This window comes from Thrips palmi, unplaced genomic scaffold, assembly GCF_012932325.1.
Source record: "Thrips palmi isolate BJ-2018 unplaced genomic scaffold, TpBJ-2018v1 HiC_scaffold_8, whole genome shotgun sequence".
Taxonomy (NCBI): Eukaryota; Metazoa; Arthropoda; class Insecta; order Thysanoptera; family Thripidae; genus Thrips; species Thrips palmi.
This window is the reverse complement of record NW_023144635.1, coordinates 10,698,086-10,715,186: the sequence shown is the minus strand read 5'-3', so window position 1 is coordinate 10,715,186 and position 17,101 is coordinate 10,698,086. Positions and strand designations below refer to the sequence as shown.

At 58.4% G+C, this 17,101-nt stretch overlaps 1 protein-coding gene and 1 long non-coding RNA gene across 3 annotated transcripts in view; one reads left to right on the top strand and one right to left on the bottom strand.

Annotated features, from left to right (window-relative positions):
- LOC117652988 (anion exchange protein 2) overlaps window positions 1–12,818 on the bottom strand; it is a 34,868-nt gene extending 22,050 nt beyond the window's left edge. For both annotated transcript variants that reach the window (XM_034398294.1, XM_034398295.1), the window contains exon 1: window positions 12,645–12,818. In XM_034398294.1, the coding sequence (XP_034254185.1) occupies window positions 12,645–12,803 (159 nt within the window). In that variant the 5' untranslated portion in view covers window positions 12,804–12,818. The remainder of the gene's footprint in view (window positions 1–12,644) is intronic.
- Window positions 12,819–13,452: 634 nt separating this feature from the next.
- On the top strand, window positions 13,453–15,152 carry LOC117653418. Its single transcript, XR_004588223.1, has 3 exons — window positions 13,453–13,945; window positions 14,109–14,321; window positions 14,880–15,152. It is a non-coding gene; the product is annotated as an uncharacterized LOC117653418 (long non-coding RNA).
- The last annotated feature ends 1,949 nt before the right edge of the window (window positions 15,153–17,101 follow it).

Sequence of the window (17,101 nt, the reverse complement as noted above, 5' to 3'; positions counted from 1 at the left end):
GCGCGTGCGCCGCGCACCGCTGTGCCGCAGGTTTGCCTACCCCGCGCTCCGCAGGCGCTCCGCTCCGCGACCTCCGCGACTCGGAGCCCTGCGATGCCTGCGGCGCCACCGCACAGTGGGCCAGACGACCGGTGGCGGCGGCAAAAACTCTAGACGCGTTTTGGGCTCCAGAGTCGCTAAATGGGACTCGAACCGAACGCGTGACCCCACCAATGGATTGCTCTCAGAACGAGGAATCAATTGGTGGGGTCACACGTTCGGTTCGAGGCCTGTTTAGTGACTCTGGAGCTCAAAACGCGTCTAGAGTTTTGGCCGCCGCCACCGGTCTTCTGGCCCACTGTGCACCGCCCGGCGGAAGCAATCGCCGCGCCCAGCGAAAGTAATGCGGGTTACCATATTCATGGCCTCCATGGCCTTTAGGGCTTCGCTTCGGCCGGGGAGCGCGCGCCGCGGGGACGCCGCCGGGCCGCCCGGGCCAGTCCGGGCCACCAGACTGAGTCCGAGAGTCCCTTTCGTCGCTCTGTCTATCTTGCACTCATAGGGCGTCGGGTGTGCGTGTAGAGACAGAGCGACGAAAACGACACTGCAGTCTGGGCGCGACGCGGGTCAGAGGTCCCAGAGTCACCGGTCTCGCCTCCTCCTGGCGTGCCGCCAGCGTCTCCGCGGCCCCGCGCCGTTTCTGTCACTTCCAAGCGGGGCCGCCAACGCCAGGCCGGGCCGGCGAGCCACTGTAGGTGCGGGTCAATATGGCACGGCAGCGCGGCAGCGGCGCTGATGAGCCGTAAAAATAGCGGCGGCGGTGCGGTGCGGCCCCAAGGCGGCGCGGACGGTGAGAGGCCGTCAGGCCGTCGCCATCAAAAGCAAGAGCGCCGTCCGCAAACACCGACGCGCGTGGCCACGCCGAATGGCCACGCCGACGCCATGGCCGACACCGCCTCGTCAACACCACCGAAATAAATCGAAAGGACTCCGATAACGCGCGCCTCCCCGCCACCGCCACCGCGCCAGCACTGCCCCGCGCCCCGCCGAGCCGTTCCGAGGAACCGCACCCCTGCTTCACACGAGTGGGGCCGAAACAGAATGACTCTTCGGGCTGCTGCTGGGCCTCGGCCAAGGACGCCGAGGACGGCCCCGGGTAATCGGCGGGGCTGGAGCGTTCGAGGCCGTTCGCCGCCATCGAGTCCGCCCCGGACACAGTGAGCCAGAAGACCGGCGGAGGCGGCAAACACTCTGGACGCGTTTCGAGCTCCAGAGTGGCTTCATGGGACTCCAACCTCGCGTGTGACCCCACCAATGGATTGCTCTCCGAACGAGGAATCCATTGGTGGGGTCACACGTTTGGTTCGAGTCCTGTTGAGCGACTCTGGAGCTCAAAGCGCGTATAGAGTTTCAGCCGATGGCGCCGGTCTTCTGGCCCACTGTGCGGACGCCCGCGCTGGAGTGCCCTTCACTGGAGCAGCCAGCGAATGTGACGTGAAGTGCCAACGAAAGGGGATCCTGTCACGGCGCTACGCGGCATTCGATGGCATTTTTTGCGTCGCGTTTTGTATTCGTCTCCACGTCAAGCCAACATCTGATTCCGAACGCGACAAGCACGCCTTCTCTGTCACGCTGACAGGGCGCTGCACGAGTGCGACAGAAGACACGAAAAGCGTCGAAGCGCGTCACGCTCCGCCCCGCGTCTGTCAACTTGGAGCGCAGCCGGTGGGTGGCGTGCGATCGCCTATCAGCTTGGGGATGGACTTGTCCAGTTCCCTCCAGACATTACCGCCTCGCAGCACCGCCGGCATTGCCCTGCCCCACCCTCCCATCGACCCGCATCGCACACCAAGACCCCGCGGGGTCTGCCTATGGGTCTGCCTATGGGTCTGCCTATGGGTCTGTCTATGGGTTTGCCTATGGGTCGGGACTGCCTATGGGTCTGCCTATGGGTCTGCCTATGGGTCTGCATATGGGTCTGCCTATGGGTGGCCCCATGCCCATAGGCAGGTCTGCCTCTATAGGTGTGCCCATAGGCTGGTCTACCTCTTTAGGTGTGCCCAGCCCATAAGCAGGCCCACCTTCAGATGTGCCCATAGGCAGCTCTGCCTATCGCTGCCTAGTCGGCCCGCGACACAATAAACCCTCCGAATCCGCGCCCCGCGCCCAAGGCCGACTCCCGCGCCCAAGGCCGCGGGGTGCCTCGCCTCGCACAAGGCCCACTCCGTTATTGGCCGCCCCCGCCCTCGCCCCGGGGGTCCAGGGTCCAGGGTCCAGGGCCCGGGGTCCGGGCCGGCAGCATTCCGTCAAAGGGCGGGGCGGGACGGCAACACACGGCAACCGCGCTCCGCCCGCCCCTCCCAGCGCCTCCAAAGCACGCCCCGAAATAGAAGCGGGGCTGAGCTGTCCAGGAGACTAAAGGCCGAGGGGCCGCGGGGGGCAGGCGGGCTCGCGGTGACACCTGGGCGTGCCGTGCCGTCCTCTGACGAGGGTGCGTCCCGGGGCGCGGAGCCGCCCGGGACAACGGGACAAGCGACGTGCAAATCTGGCGGCCGGGCGGCCTGGCGGTGACGTCACGGAATGGTAACGAGACGTCCCGCACGCGCGGGCCGCGGGCCGCCAGGCTCACTCTCGCTTGCTCTCGCTGCGGCTGGATGTGCGGACCACGGGGAAGGTCACGGTCGCGGGGGTGGCGGCGCCGTGGCGCGCGAGAGCGAGCGAGACAGAGAGAGAGCGCGGGAAAAGGGCGGATCGATGTGCGAGGGAGGGGCACTGCGGGGCACCGCGGGGCACAGGAAGTACCTCCAGCCTCTCCAGATGAGCGGCTTTCACCGTCCGGAGTCCCAGACAAAAAGCCTGGGGCGCAAGCAGGCCTGGGGCCTCGCCTGGGGCGCGCGCCCATAGCCAGGGGCACAACAGCAGAGTCGCCACACTCTTAAAAGTCCACGAAGCAGTTTTGCTTCATAGGAGGGAAATGAATGCAATGTGTAGAATCGCTCCGTGATCTGAAGATGATTGCTTGCTTGAAAATGCGAAGCATTTCTACGAAGATTCCACAAAGCCTTCGTTTTCCTCGTGGGCCTTTCACTGTGCTCGACGCGCGCGTCCAGGGAAGGCCCAACGGGTTCCTCATTCGGGCCCACCCCCGTCCCCTCACAGTTGTTTGGAAACGAAAGCAATTGAAACTTTGCCGACCCGACCGTCCCCACCAGCGGGGAACTTGGACCCTCGAAAGAACAGTGGTGGGGTGGCGCGGCGCGTTTTTGAGGGGGCGGTGAAAATGTGACGCGCCTCTTGGGTTTCGCTCCCCGTATCCGCTTAGCCCTTAGTGGATAGTGGATAGTGGACGTTTCAGGAGAGTCTGTTCCCGGTTATAAGGCGCTGGTTCAGTGCGACGTTGCCGCTCACCAATAACAATATCATCATTTTGAACTTATTGCGTTCTTTCCTGAAGCTGCTCCAGCTGCATTTCTTGCATAGTGAGTTAGAAATGGCTAAAACACGAGATGAGCACCATTTGTGGTGGGTGACAAGACGAGGAAGTAAATAAACAAAAGCAGGCTGGCAACGTCGCACCCTGAAATGTCCACTGTCCACTATCCACCATCGCCCAAGCGGATATAAGGGCTTTGTTCCTCTCGGGACGCACCGGGTGGGCAGCCTGTAAAGGCATGAAGTGGGAACAGAAGTTGGCGGACTGCAGCCTGTTCGCCTCGCTGGCGGTATATTGCAACCCCCTCCCCCTCTCTCCACCCCCAGCTCGCCGGCGCGGTGCAGTGCCGATACCCCGTGCGGTGCCTGCGGTGCTAGCGACCTCCACCGCGCGGGGTATCTTCCGGTTTGCTCCGCGCGGGGCGGGGCGGGGCGGGGCGGGGCGGGGCGGGGCGGGGCGGGGCGGGGCGAGAGGGCGAAAGTAAAAGTAATATCCGGCGCCATTCCGCTGCGTCCCATCCCGGCAGTCGCGCCGTCTCCCTCGCACCCATGTGCACCGCCCCAAGAGAGCGACGGGGACGGAGCGGCGCCCGTGGCCGTGACAGTAAACAGGACCTTCGGAGGGGGCGCGCGGAATGCACTTGACTCGGCGCTGCGACACCGAGACACCAAGGCCGCAATCACGTTTGTCTAGACGTGCAAAGCCAAACAAATCGGGATTTAATGCGTCCACTCCAGAGGAAATCGCGGCGCCTTCTTGCCCAAGGGACGAACGGATTGCTCCGCCGATAAGATACGACATGCCAATCAGTGTCAGGCGAGGAGCCCTAACGCGCTACGGCTGGAGCTGCGGCTTTTCGAAAAGCCTATTTTTCGGTCGATAGAGACGCGGCGTTTTCACCGCCAGAGGGGGGGGGGGGGTGGGGGATTCCCGCCGTGAATGGATTTGCAGGGAGTCGCGGGGATTTATCAGTATTTGGCCGTGCATGTAGACGCAGCGATTGCCTCGAGGATCGCCCTCGGCAATCAGGGCGGATAAGGGGGATTAGGATTATCCCAGCACGCACATTCCAAAACAAGCAGCGTCGTCACGACATCGCGCCCAATTTCGGCGCTCGGTTTCAAAAAGTTGGAACTCGGCCGAGACGTACATAAACGAACCAATTTCAAGAAAACCACCGCACTCGTATCAAAAATCATTTTGTGATGCAAAAAAAAAAACTGAATTTGTTGCAAACTTTTCACAAATGCACGGTAGACATGCGAGGAGCGAAAGAGCCCTCTTTAAAATCATTACAAAAATCGAATATATCTAAATTCAGTTACTTTCGCTTCTTATACACTTGCAGCGTAAAACATTTTGTTGGTGCATAATTTTGATAAAAACTTTTTTAACTAAGGATATAACCTTTAAAAATCATGAGAGATCTTTGATATCTTTGGAGAGCACACTGAAAACTTAACTGCATTTTAACTTTTGTATAGAGAAGATTCTCAATATTATGGTGAGAATGTTCTTTATTATGGTGGCGCAGCTGACTTTATGACATTCCATTGAGAATTCACTATACCTTATAGATATTTAAGAGGAGGGACAACAGCGGACAAACCAAACACTTGAAGTGGCCGCATAATCAGTCCTGGCCGGCATAGCGTTCCTGATTCTCCAAGCCGAAATATAAATATTTCGTTTGTATTATGGAGAAAATCTTCACCACAGTATGGCGGTGCATCCTTTCACCGTAAGATATTTACAGCGTGTGTACATGGAGCACATGGGCGTGAGCGTGTACTCAGAACAAACATAGAGCACGTTAATGTTTACTCAGCACACAATAACTTTTTCAGTGCCCTACTGAAATGAAAACGCTACTTATAACACAAAACACACGATTTGTGTCGATTTGTGTCGATTTGATATTCATCGAGATAGAAATTTCACCAGACCAAACACTAGGACCGGTCCTCCGTCAATCGCAATGAAAATAACATCAGCGCAATCTGCGCGTGGCGAGTCCGCGCGGCGACCGCCCAGCACACATTGCGCGCCAACCACGGCACTGTGCAAAGGACCAAAAGGAGGAGGCCTAAAGTCAACACAGCCGACGGGCCGCAACGCGCGCCAAGCAGACTGATTCCGAGGGTCGTTTTCGTCGCTCTGTCTCTCTCGCACCTATTCGGCACGCCTCACGAGTGCGAGAGAGGCAGAGCGACGGAAACGACACTCGGAATCAGTCTGCTCTGCAAGCCAACCTTTCTGAAGAGCAGCAGCTCGCCGTCCGATCCGGACCGGGCCATGCTCGGACGGGTGCTCGGACGGGTGCTCGGACGGGTGCTCGGATGTGGGGGACTGTGGGGCACGTCGTGCACGCGGGGCACGCGGCACCGACTGTCTGCCGGCCGCCCCGGCGTCGGCGGCGTTGGCGGCGGTTCGCCCTGTCCGCCCTGGCGGCGTTCGCGGCGTTAGCCTCACGGAATCCCCGCGGATCAAAGATAAAGCCGAGAGGCACGTGTGCACGTGCGGGCCGCCGGAGCCGCGGGATCAGCGCACCGCACCCTTGACCGCACCAGGCGCCGCGCCACTGGAGAAGGCCCACCGTGCGCCAGAAGACCAGGGCAGGCGGCCAAAACTCCAGACGCGTTTTGAGCTCCAGAGGCACTAAATGGGCCTCGAACCGAACGTGTGACCCCACCAATGAATTGCTCTCCGAACGAGGAATCCATTGGTGGGGTCACACGTTCGATTCGCGTCCTTTTGGGAATTGGAGGACTGTCGAGCGCGAAACGTGTCCGGAGCTCTCCGCCAAGGGCAAGTCTTCCCTCTCCTGGCTCAGTGCGCGGTGCGCGTCCGCGGCGGCTGGACGACACGTGACGTGTTCCACGTGCGTGGACGAGCGGCCCAGGATCGTGCGTAGGTTGGGGTCGGTCCTCCCTTCCTCGGCCCTTCGCCCACTGACACACTGCAGGTCCTTCCCTGCCTTGGGCGGGTCCACCTCGAGCACGCGCCGGCCGGCACTACACTCGAAATCGATACGTCAACACAGCCAGCCAGACGGATAGCAATTATCTTGGTGGAGTTCGATGCACGAGTCTGGTACAAGTTAACATCCCGCCGCCGCTCCCGCCAATAGCGACGACTGCGGCTTATCACCTTATCGTCCGCGGCCCGCTGCCCTTTCACAGACTTTAAAATCGCGTTCGGGCGATAACCGTTCTCCTAGTCAGCGGGATGGCGAGACGGCGAGTGGCGCGGCGGGCGGCAGGCGGAGACACAGAGAGCTTGCTGTTCAGCACTTCCGGCCGCGCCGCGCCCGCGGGAAGGAGTACGTGGCGATTTCGCCGCCCAGTCTCTCTCGCACTCATGGGGCGTCCCGCACAGGTGCGAGAGAGACAGAGCGACGACTCTCGGAATCGGTCTGCAGCCTCACCTCCTCCGCCGCCAGCACCGCCAGCCACGGCGCGCCGTACGCGTCGGCGAGCTGCGGCCGCGACGGCCCCGACGCCCGGGACGGCCCGGACATGCTGGCGACCACCTTGGTGGCGACGCGGCGCCGGACCCACTAACGCCCTCCGCGCCGCCCGCACGCCGCCGGCACGCCGCCGGCCGGTGCATGTCCAAGATGAAGGGGGCCTCGGGGGGCATCGATTCAGCCAGTGTCGCGCCGCACCTCGCCGCACCGCGCCGCACGGCCTCGGCGGCGTGCGGTTGGGACGCCCCGCCCCGCCCCGCCCCGCCCCGCCCCGCCGTCTGCATGTCTGCACTAGAGACCTAGAGACTGACGGAGAAGCGCGGGCGCCGATAAGCGCACCAACAGTTTCTCATACTCCTCGCGCGCGGCCGGAGAGCTGTTTCATATTCCAGACAAAATGGCGGCGCACGCACTTAACGGCTAGAGAAGGTTTTTCGGTCACAGCTTCCAAACCGTTCTAGATAGAGGGGTATAGTAAGCGAGCCGATTGTAGGTCTCTGTACAATCTACAATCGGCTCGCTTACTGTACCACTCTAACTTGAACGGTTTTCGAGCTGTGGCCGAAAAACTGTTCCGGTTGTCTGCTGCGCTCCGCCTCGCCCCACCTTACCGCACCGCTCTCCGCTCCGCTCCCTGTCCCCTCCCCGCTCCCCTCTGGGCCGGGCCAGACAAAATGGCCGCCAGCGCGCGACGGCGCCCGCGCTTCTCCGTCAGCCTCTAGGTCTCTAGTCTGCACTGCGCGCGGGGCACGCGGGCGGGATGCATTATTAAATTGCCTCCCGAGTGAGCGAATGAGTGAGAGAGTCAGTGAGTGCGAGTGAGAAAGCGAATCATGAGTGACAAGAGTGCTGGGCGAGTGACAAAGGCAATGACTGATGGTGAGAGCGACTGAGTGCGACTGATAGTGAAAGACTGAGTGAAGGACTGACTGAGCGAGTGAGCAATGACTGACTGAGTGGGTGACGACAGCTTGACTTTGTAGCGTAATCTTCTGATGATAAGAGCGGCTAGGAGAATCAGGAACGCTATGCCGGCCAGGACTGATTATGCGGCCACCTCAAGTATTTGGTTTGTCCGCTGTTGTTCCTCCTCTTCCGACAGTGTGGGCAAACATGCGGCGACGTCATCTCTCTCTCTCTAGTAGTGTATCTCGCTCGACGTCCTCCGACAGTGTCCTCGGCGCGCCGCCGGCCCATCGCGGGCTGCTTCTTGCACAAGTCTGCAGTCATCGACAGTTGCTAAAGATGGGTGCATACACTCGAAAAATTAATACTGATGAGCCATTGACATAGCGTATTTTTCGAAGATAATGCACGTGTAGCAATAGTGGACCAGAAACCCCGAGACAAAATATGCACTCTTTGCACTGGGAATCCGGGAATGTGACGTCACGTTCGTCTAAACGTGAATCGGAAACCTTCCTCACCCAAATTTGGGTGATAAAGAATTCCTCGCCCAAAATTTTCGTCATGATCATGACTCTTTCATTCTCAGTGAAGCGTTTGAAGTAAGGCCAGTTTACCGAGTTGGTTGCTCGGCGGTGAGGCCGCCCATTGGCCCATTGTCCGCCGATGCCGCGGATCGCCGGCCGCACTGACACAGACGCACGGCACACACAAGCCGCGCTCATTAGTCCCTACACCGATTCCGAGAGTCGTTCTCGTCGCTCTGTCCCTCTCGCACTCATGGGGCGTCCCCTACAGGTGCGAGGCCTCGTGCGAGGCGGACAGAGCGACGAAAACGACTCTCGGAATCAAAGAGTCCCAGACGCTCGGTCGTCAACCGGTCGGTGGCCCAAAAAAATCGCAACAAGAACGATTTCGCATTTCCATTCGCTACTCTGCAAACTGAGGAGCATACATGCGCTAACTCTTATGCAGAGTCAACCTTATGAGTGATGCTAATTATTTACAGGGCACAGAGCTTACAGGGCACAGGGCAACACACTTTGCACCTGTGTTATTGTCTTGTCTGGCACAGGATAGTTGGAGTGTACTTGCCATGCTTATTTACACGCTTATTTACAGCATGCCTGTCGAGTAGACGGTAGTAAGCGCGAGGGGTGAATCACTAGTGTACTCATGTGTACAAAATTGCCCGTACTCAGTGTACTCACAAGTTTAAAAAGGGCGAAATTCTCTAGTTTTTCAACCGACTTGGCGTTGAGTGCCGTTAAAAACGCTAAATAAAGCCTTAAAACGTTTTAAATTGTGAAATTTATGAGTAAACCAAGGTGTACTCACCCGTACTCATGTACTCATGTGTACACCAGAACGCTGAGTGATTCACCCCTCGAGTAAGCGTCCTCCTTCAGGTTGACTCATCAACACGTTCATAGCATAAGACAGATCAAACGTGGTAAAAATTTTCACGGACAAAGAAAATTAGTTGCAAAATCATTTTCGTGTGACCACGCGTGTGGTCACGTCGCTTTGAACTTGAAGCATGTATTCAGTTTGCAGAGTAGGCTGCCGAGCAGAGCCCCCCTGCGGCTGCCTGCGGCTTGGGCGTCGGCTAGTCGGGCCAGCTGCACACGCCGCGTGTTTCCGCAATCTCGGGCCAATCGGAAGGAAGGGAAACGTCATCGCACCAGGATGACGTGTCGCGTCGCCGCGCCGCCGCCGCACAGTGGATTTGCCAGAAGGCCGGTGGAGGCGGTCAAAATCCCGGACGCGTTTTGGGCTCCAGAGTCGCTAAATGGGACTCGAACCGGCCGTGTGACCCCACCAATGGATTACTCTCCGAACGAAGAATCCATTGGTGGGGTCGCACGCTCGGTTCGAGTCCTGTTTAGCGACTCTGGAGCTCAAAACGCGTCTGGAGTGTTGGCCGCCGGCGCCGGTCTTCTGGCCCACTGTGCGCGGGGGGCGCTTCGCTTACTCTGGCCGTGCTCCGCGTTTCCTCTCGCGCGGCCTTATCGTTATCGCCGCCTGGATCACCATCACCACGATATGCGCTAGGTCAGGGCCTCGAAATCCAGCATCGAGGGGAACCGGTTCGTCGGGGCCACGCCACGCCACGCCACGCCACGCGGGAGCGAGATGAAAGAGGAAAGCGGGGTCTCAAAGCCAATCGCCGCGGAGAAAATCCCGTGCAAGTTCCCAGCTATGCGCCGACAGAGGGAGACGTTTACCGCCTTTACTTATCCCAGCAAAACGCCAGGTTTCCACGCCCGTCTGTGTGTGTGCGTGTGTAGGTGTGTGCGTGTGTGTGCGTGTGTGCGTGCGTGTGTGCGTGTGTGTGCGTGTTTTTGTGTGAGTGTGAGTGGCGGTCTACCGTCATGGCATGATGACATCACGTGGGGAAGGCAGGCCCACAAATCGGCGGGCGGTTCGCGAGGCCAAGCAAGAGGCAAGCCGAGTCGATGCCCTTCTAAACCCCCTTTGGGCCCCCGCTTCTAGAATTTCGCCAGAGGAATAATAAATTATTTCTTGGACGCGTCCCAGAAGGGCAACGCCACTCGGCGCGGCAACACAAACAATCACACACAGCAATCGGGCGCGGCGCGGACCTCGAAAAAATCCTTTCCAGAGGCCGGTCGGCCAGGGACTGGCTGCCGAGATAAGCGGCGCAGGGTCGTCGGCCGTAGACACACGCGACCTGCTCCAGCAGTGCTCCAGAGGCAAGTGCTGCAGAGGCAAGTGCTCCAGAGGCAAAGTGCTCCAGAGGCAAAGTGCTCTAGAGGCAAGTGCTGCAGAGGCAAGTGCTGCAGAGGCAAGTGCTGCAGAGGCGAGTGCTGCAGAGGCGAGTGCTCCAGAGGCAAGTGCTGCAGAGCCAGTCCTCCAGAGGCAGTGCTCCAGAGCAGTCCAGCGGCTCCAGGAGGAAAATCGGCCGCGGCCTGGATCCGCACAGTGGGGGCGAGGCGGAGCGGACGGCTCGTTCCGAACCGAACAGAGCTCGCCGTCTCGCTCGCACCCCTGTGACTCGGCAACCTCGGGCCGCGAGTGCGAGAGAGACAGAGCGTCCAGAGTCGGCCTGCAGGGCGGGGCGCGGCGGGGCGACGGGCCGGACCGCTAACCAATTACCCAGTGGCGGGGCTGGCGGGGCTCTCGATCTCAAAAACACACTCCAGCCGGCCGGCCCGGCCGCGGGTAAGCCGCTGCTGTGTACAGCGCGCCGCCAAGGACGTCCTACCACACCGAGCCGGAGGAGGGCCTCCGGGACCTTCCCTAGTCCCAGTGGCGTGCCCATGGGGCGTGCCGGCCGCGCCGCCCCGCCCCCGCCCGCCGCCCCGCCCCGCCGCCCCGCCCCGCCAACGGCCCGAACGGCCTTCCCCACGCCAGCGACAAATTAGAATAGGACTAACGAGAAGCGCGAGCGGCGCGGCGCCTTTTCGGCCTACAGTGTGCTGGAGTGCGTCTCAAGGTGTAGGTGTCCGCGTGCCATTCAAAAAGGGCCGCCGCCTTTTCGCCACTCAGTGTACAGTTCGTTATTCCCGCCGCCTCCACATTTTTGTTTTCTGCAGCCTTGAAACGGTGCGCGACGCGGCGGGAAAGCGAGGCAAGGCCGGAAGGAAGCCCGGCGCGGACGCGGGACGCGCCGACAAAGACAGCGATAGCGATGCGTCATAGAAGCAAGCGCGCCGGCCGCGCCACTGCCACCGCAAGACAAAGAAAGGAGTGTGCGCTGGCTGGCGGCGAAAGGAGTGCCGAATATGGAAAGACTCATCACTGGAAAGGAAGGCAGATCGCCGACAGCTGTTGCCGTTCTCGGTCGAGAGTACGAAGACACGATCGCCATGGAGTACAGGACATTCCAACAAATATTACAAGTGGTCCTCCCTCATGTCCTAGACGGCCACCACCAAAGTTCACACGCAGAGAGATGTAAAAACATAGGAGAAGGCGGCACCGGCAGGTCTCTCAGGAGGTTGGCTACACGTGTGTACGCCGCGGCGTAGGCAACCCGTCGTTGGATCAAATGGAAAATTTAATAATTCACGATCCATGCGTGGCGTATACATTCACAAGCAGGTGCGGATACAGGGGAAGGGTAAAGAGGTTCCCCCTCCCCCAATGATACCTAGATAGCCGCCTGAAAGGTAGGCAAAAGGACATACGTTGCCCCTGTAAGTGGGCAAAAAGTGTTGCTCTCCCTCCAAAAAGCCCCTTCTGGATCCGCCACATGAAGATCTCAGAATAAGACACCTGCAAGGCGCAACAATTGCCACCCGCTGACGCCCGGAAGAGTCGGAGGCATGGCAACCCAAACTGAGAGCGACTTCCACTGTGCCGTAAACCTTTAGGATGCGCCGCCGTCGTCCGAGAGGCCCAAGAGGTCCGAGGAATGCCGGGCAGGGAATGACGGCCACGCACGCCACCGTGTTTTGTCGCCGTCTCTCTCGCACCCGTGCGGTGCGCCCCGCGAGTGCGAGAGAGACGGCGAGACGAAAGCGCCGCGGCGCCGGGCGGCACTTGTCGCGGGAACGAGAGTAAGAAGCGACATAACCTCACTGCTGCACGAGCACGCGATGCAATGCGACGACGCGGCTCGACGTAGCGCGAGGCGTGAGGTGTGGGGGAGGCCCTAGGGCGGACGTGGCGAGGGGGAGGAGGGGGGCTTTCTGAGAACGCCGGCGAGAAGAAGAAGAAGTGCTTGGCCGAGGCTCCGAGAACGGACGCCGCTGCATCGGGGATAATTACGGTGGGGCGTCCTTCCCGGCACGACGGCCTGCCTGACGGCTCGGGGCTCATGGCGGTGACGGTGCACTCGGCCGCCAGTCACAGCGCGTCACGCGCGTCGCCGCACGGCCGCACACTTACCCTGTCGAAGCCGAGCAGCGACAGCTTCTTGGTGCGCAGCGCGGGTCGGCGCGCGGGGGTGGCGAACACGCTCTGGGCTCCCTTGGGCGTCGCCGGCGTCCCCTGGGACCCCCCCGGCCCGGGCCCCGGTCCAGGGCCGCTGCTCCGGCCGGCGCTCATGTCGGCCGATCTATCGCACGGGGAGTCACTGTCACTGGAAGCTGGCTGTCACTGACGGCGCCACTGACGGACACACGCGGCGGCGCGACGCGCGAACCGACACGCTCGACAGTCGACTGTCGTCTGCTGGGCCGGCGCGGCGCGGCGCGGCGTGGCACAGTGCGGCGCGGGGAAGGACACGGCACTGTTGCACCGCTCAGCTGGCTTGGCTGGCCTGGCTGGAGGCGGTGTCGTCGGCACGGCGCACGGCACAGGTCCGGCGTCGGAAGCGGTTCACCGAGCTGTGAGTCGGGCTGGCTGGGCTGGGCCGGGCCGGGCCGGCGGTGCGGGCCGCGCTGGCCCCGGACCCGAGCACGCCGAGCACTCGACAGTCTACGCTATACTCGCTGTCGCTACTTGGACCGACAAGCCTCTGCCTGCCGAGCCGGCGAGCCGGGGAGGCCTGGTGCCTGTGCCTGCCCGAGGCCCGAGGCCCAGCGACCCGGCCGCAGGACGGCCAAGCACAACGCAGCCCGGCGGCGAGCTGGCCAGCAAGGCCCTGCCCTGCGCAGTCTCGGGGAGAGGAGGGGAGGGGAGGGGGTGTCGGGGAGGGCGGGACGCACACCAAAAGCGTCGCTGCGTTTACGTTGTTGTTGCTGTTGTTGCTTCTGCTGCCGTTGTTGCGCACCGCAATGGTGCGGCAGGGCCAGGCTGGGCAGCCAGGGTATGGAAAGAGACCGTGGTGGGGGTAGGCACTAAAAAGGGCGCGAATAAGGTTTCCCCATTCTTACACTACAACGGGAAGAAAAACACGAACCAGTTTTCCGACATAAAAACCAAGGAAACTGTATTAACACGTACCAATATGATGTTATTTCGATGATTCTGTTTGAAACTGAGTCTCTTAGCGACCGAGTTTTACCTAGATAGCAGTTTGAAATATTCCAAATGTTATCCTCGAAAGTTGGTGAAAATAGACCTTGTTGTCCCTTTCTGCTCTATCTGGCCCGGCTGGTTCTGTGCATAAATTTGATTTTTCCTGTATTTTCCTCATAATTTGTATCTGAGAGCATGGCTATTGTCGTAAAATATTCTGTTCGTGGATTTGCGAGCACCAATCAAACGCACAAGCTCAAGAACTCTCCGGAAAACCACCCGAGAAGGTAGGTGTTCGGGGTTAACCCAACGGTGTGCCGGCTCTCGTCAAAAATTCCAACTGAATCTAAACCTGTGGACATTCATGCAGTGAACTGATCATCTCACGATTTTACCAGATATCTCTATTTTCCTTTGTGAATGCTTTACTGACGTTTCTCTCTGTCTTAGGTATTACATATGGCTTCGACATGCTGCGACTCAGTGGGAATCCCAAACTTCAGAATATTCTGCAGATTGAATTACTCAAGATGGAAGTGTGTTGAGACCATTTCACCCTTGCTATGTTTTGGAAGAACACCATGCCACGTCTGATAATTAATGCAGTGTCTGATATCTTGGGAACGTGACACCCCCTCGAGCTGATGGTGGCCGACAAATTGGGTACGTTCTCTTAAATCACTTAATTTATATTTAAGTGCGCAATACTGTACTCTAAAGAATGGTTGATGAAATAAACAAACAAACAAATCAATTTCCCTTCATAATAAAATGTTACAATTCCAAGACTGTGTTTCAGCTGTTGCTTTCTATGAAATGGGGGTGTGGAGTTGTTTAGACAGGACTTTGAATCAACATTGGCGTCTGCTTTGCTGTATGCATTTAAACTGAGAATGTTACTTTCTTTGTATTGAATCCCACTATTAAAATTCATTTTAAATAGAAAGTTTAACATAGTTAAGAGCTGAACATGAAGTTCGAAAGGCAATACCTTGAAAGGCAAACCAATTGAAAGGGTTTTTTTTAAACGCCTCCTACTCTAAGTGTTGCAACGTTATCTGTTGGTTTGGGCATTTTACATTTTTCTAAATTTAATTAACTGTGGCAAAAGGAAGAGTTACTAGGATATGATGTCACTAAAATTGTTGACATTGTCAATGATAATGTGATGGGTCCAATGTCTGAGTTGTCGTTGTCATGACTTCATATCTTTTTTCACAGGGGTCCTTCACAAGCTGCTTCAGGGTCTTCCTGCATTGAAGTGCCATATTCCAGTGTACCTGGTGTTGCTGCAGAAGAGCCTGTTGAGACAGGTTCAGTTCGAGCAGAAAATTTGATTGCAAATTATGCTGGCCAAGAAGACAGAGTCAGCACGGAGCAAGACTTTGCCCAAAATAGTACAGAAGATTTCACAGCCAAGAGTTTCGAACTGGTCAGCCCTGAAGGACGCTGGTGTTATGTGCAATTTTGTGAAATATATTTAATTTACATGAACAATTGTGTATTATTTGATCTGATATCATCTTTCATTATTATTGTTATTATTCGTGGCAACCGCCTCTTGACCACCTCCCCGGGATCAGAACACCCTTTCTGGACTTGGTGCAGATTGTAAATGTATTCATTTTTCTGTTTAGTTGATTACAATTTTGTTATTGATTAAACAGAAAAATGAATACACTGACAATCTGCACCAAGTCCAGAAAGAAAACAAGAACTGAATGTGAAATCCGTCTGCTAGCTACTGGATTTCGTCTGCTGAGGGCCCAAATTTTTACATTTCCAACAAAAATAACATCATGTTTTTGCAGCTTGGAATTTTCAGAGTATCTTTGCTTTTAATGCAGTAGCCGTCTAAAATAAATATTATGGCTTCAATGCTTCTCAAAGAGACTTTAAAAGAAACAAAAACATTGTGTTAGTTATTTTAGGTTGCCAGTACTGGGGCGACCCTCTACGTCACAGCCGATTTAAGGGTATAGGCCTTCTCTGAAGACTTGCCATACCCTGTGGGCAGCTGCGCGTCCCTGAGCTGGGCTTGCTTTGGCTGTTGCAGGACCGAGTCAGCACTCAAAGGGCGTGTGCGTCGCGGAGCCGGAGCGTTCCAGGGACTAATTGAACCACTCGAACGGATCGAAGCAGGGACCAAGCGACGAACGCTGCCTGGTGCCTGGCCCACCGCCCACCCTGGACCGCACCCAGACTGATTCCGAGAGTCGTTGTCGTCGCTCTGTCCCTCTCGCACTCATGGACCGTCCCGTTTAGGTGCGAGAGAGACAGGGCGATGACAACGACTCTCGGAATCAGTCTACTGCCCTGCCCACCCACGGCAGCGCCACGCGCCACCCCAGCCCTGCTGAATTAATTAGAATAATTGCAGCTTCCTTTCCTTGGGCGGGAGGCCTAGGCTAGGCTAACCTAGGCGGTGTGCCCGCGCCCCGCGGAGGCTCTCAGCCTCAGGCACTACTTGAGCTGCTCGCTCCGCGATGATTGCAGCACAGATTGCTCAGGCGGCGTGTCTCTCCTGTCGGTCTCTCGCCGCAGCAAGAAAAACACTTTCCTTTCGTTTCGATCGGGCCTGAGGCTGAGTGGCGCTGCGCGCGCTGCGACGCCGAGGGTGTGACGAGGAAGACGACGACGCTCGTGCCCGTGCGCGGCGGAGTGGAGTGGTGGCGGCGGAGGATCCCCGGCGTGCCGCGCGCCGCGTACAGTCGGCCAACGCGTTGGACCAAAACACTCCGCCGGCCTGCGAATGAGGCACCGCAGCAGCACCGTTGCCCGCCCTTGGTCATCCACCACGCCGGCGTCGCGGCGTCGCGGCGTCGCCACCACTCTGCTAACTGAAGGGACGCCTGCCTGTACGATTGCACCTTCTTCCTGCCTGCTATTCCTGGCGACACTGCCAATAGCTTCCAGTTTGAGTGGAAAATTTTTGGGCGCGCTCCGAGGTTCATTACGGGTAGCGGGTGGCAGGCTGGGCTGCGTCCGGGGCAGCAGGCTGATTCCGAGAGTCGTTTTCGTCGCTCTGTCTCTCTCGCACTCATGGGGCACCCTGTGTGAGTGTGAGAGAGACAGAGGGACGAAAGGGACTCTCGGAGTCAGTGTGCCGGTGCATCGTGCTGCTGCTCTTCAAGGACGTGCTCCCCGCACGCAGCCCAGGGACGACACAGGAGAGCCCTCGACGGCCCGGCCGGCCATGGCCGCCTTGATCCACGTCACCACACTCCACTCTCCTAGATTGGCCAGCAATATCTAATATCTGTGCGTTATCGATTGCAGTGTGTCTGAGATTTTTAGGATGCCGCTTTTGGAGAGCACTCGGTGGCAAGGTCCGTCCGCCTTGCCTTATGGCCGCCGGCGGCGCGCTTCAGGAAACACAGGACAAACAGGACCGAAATTAATTTGTCGGTTTGTCGTCAGCGAAGTTCTGCGGAATTGATAAG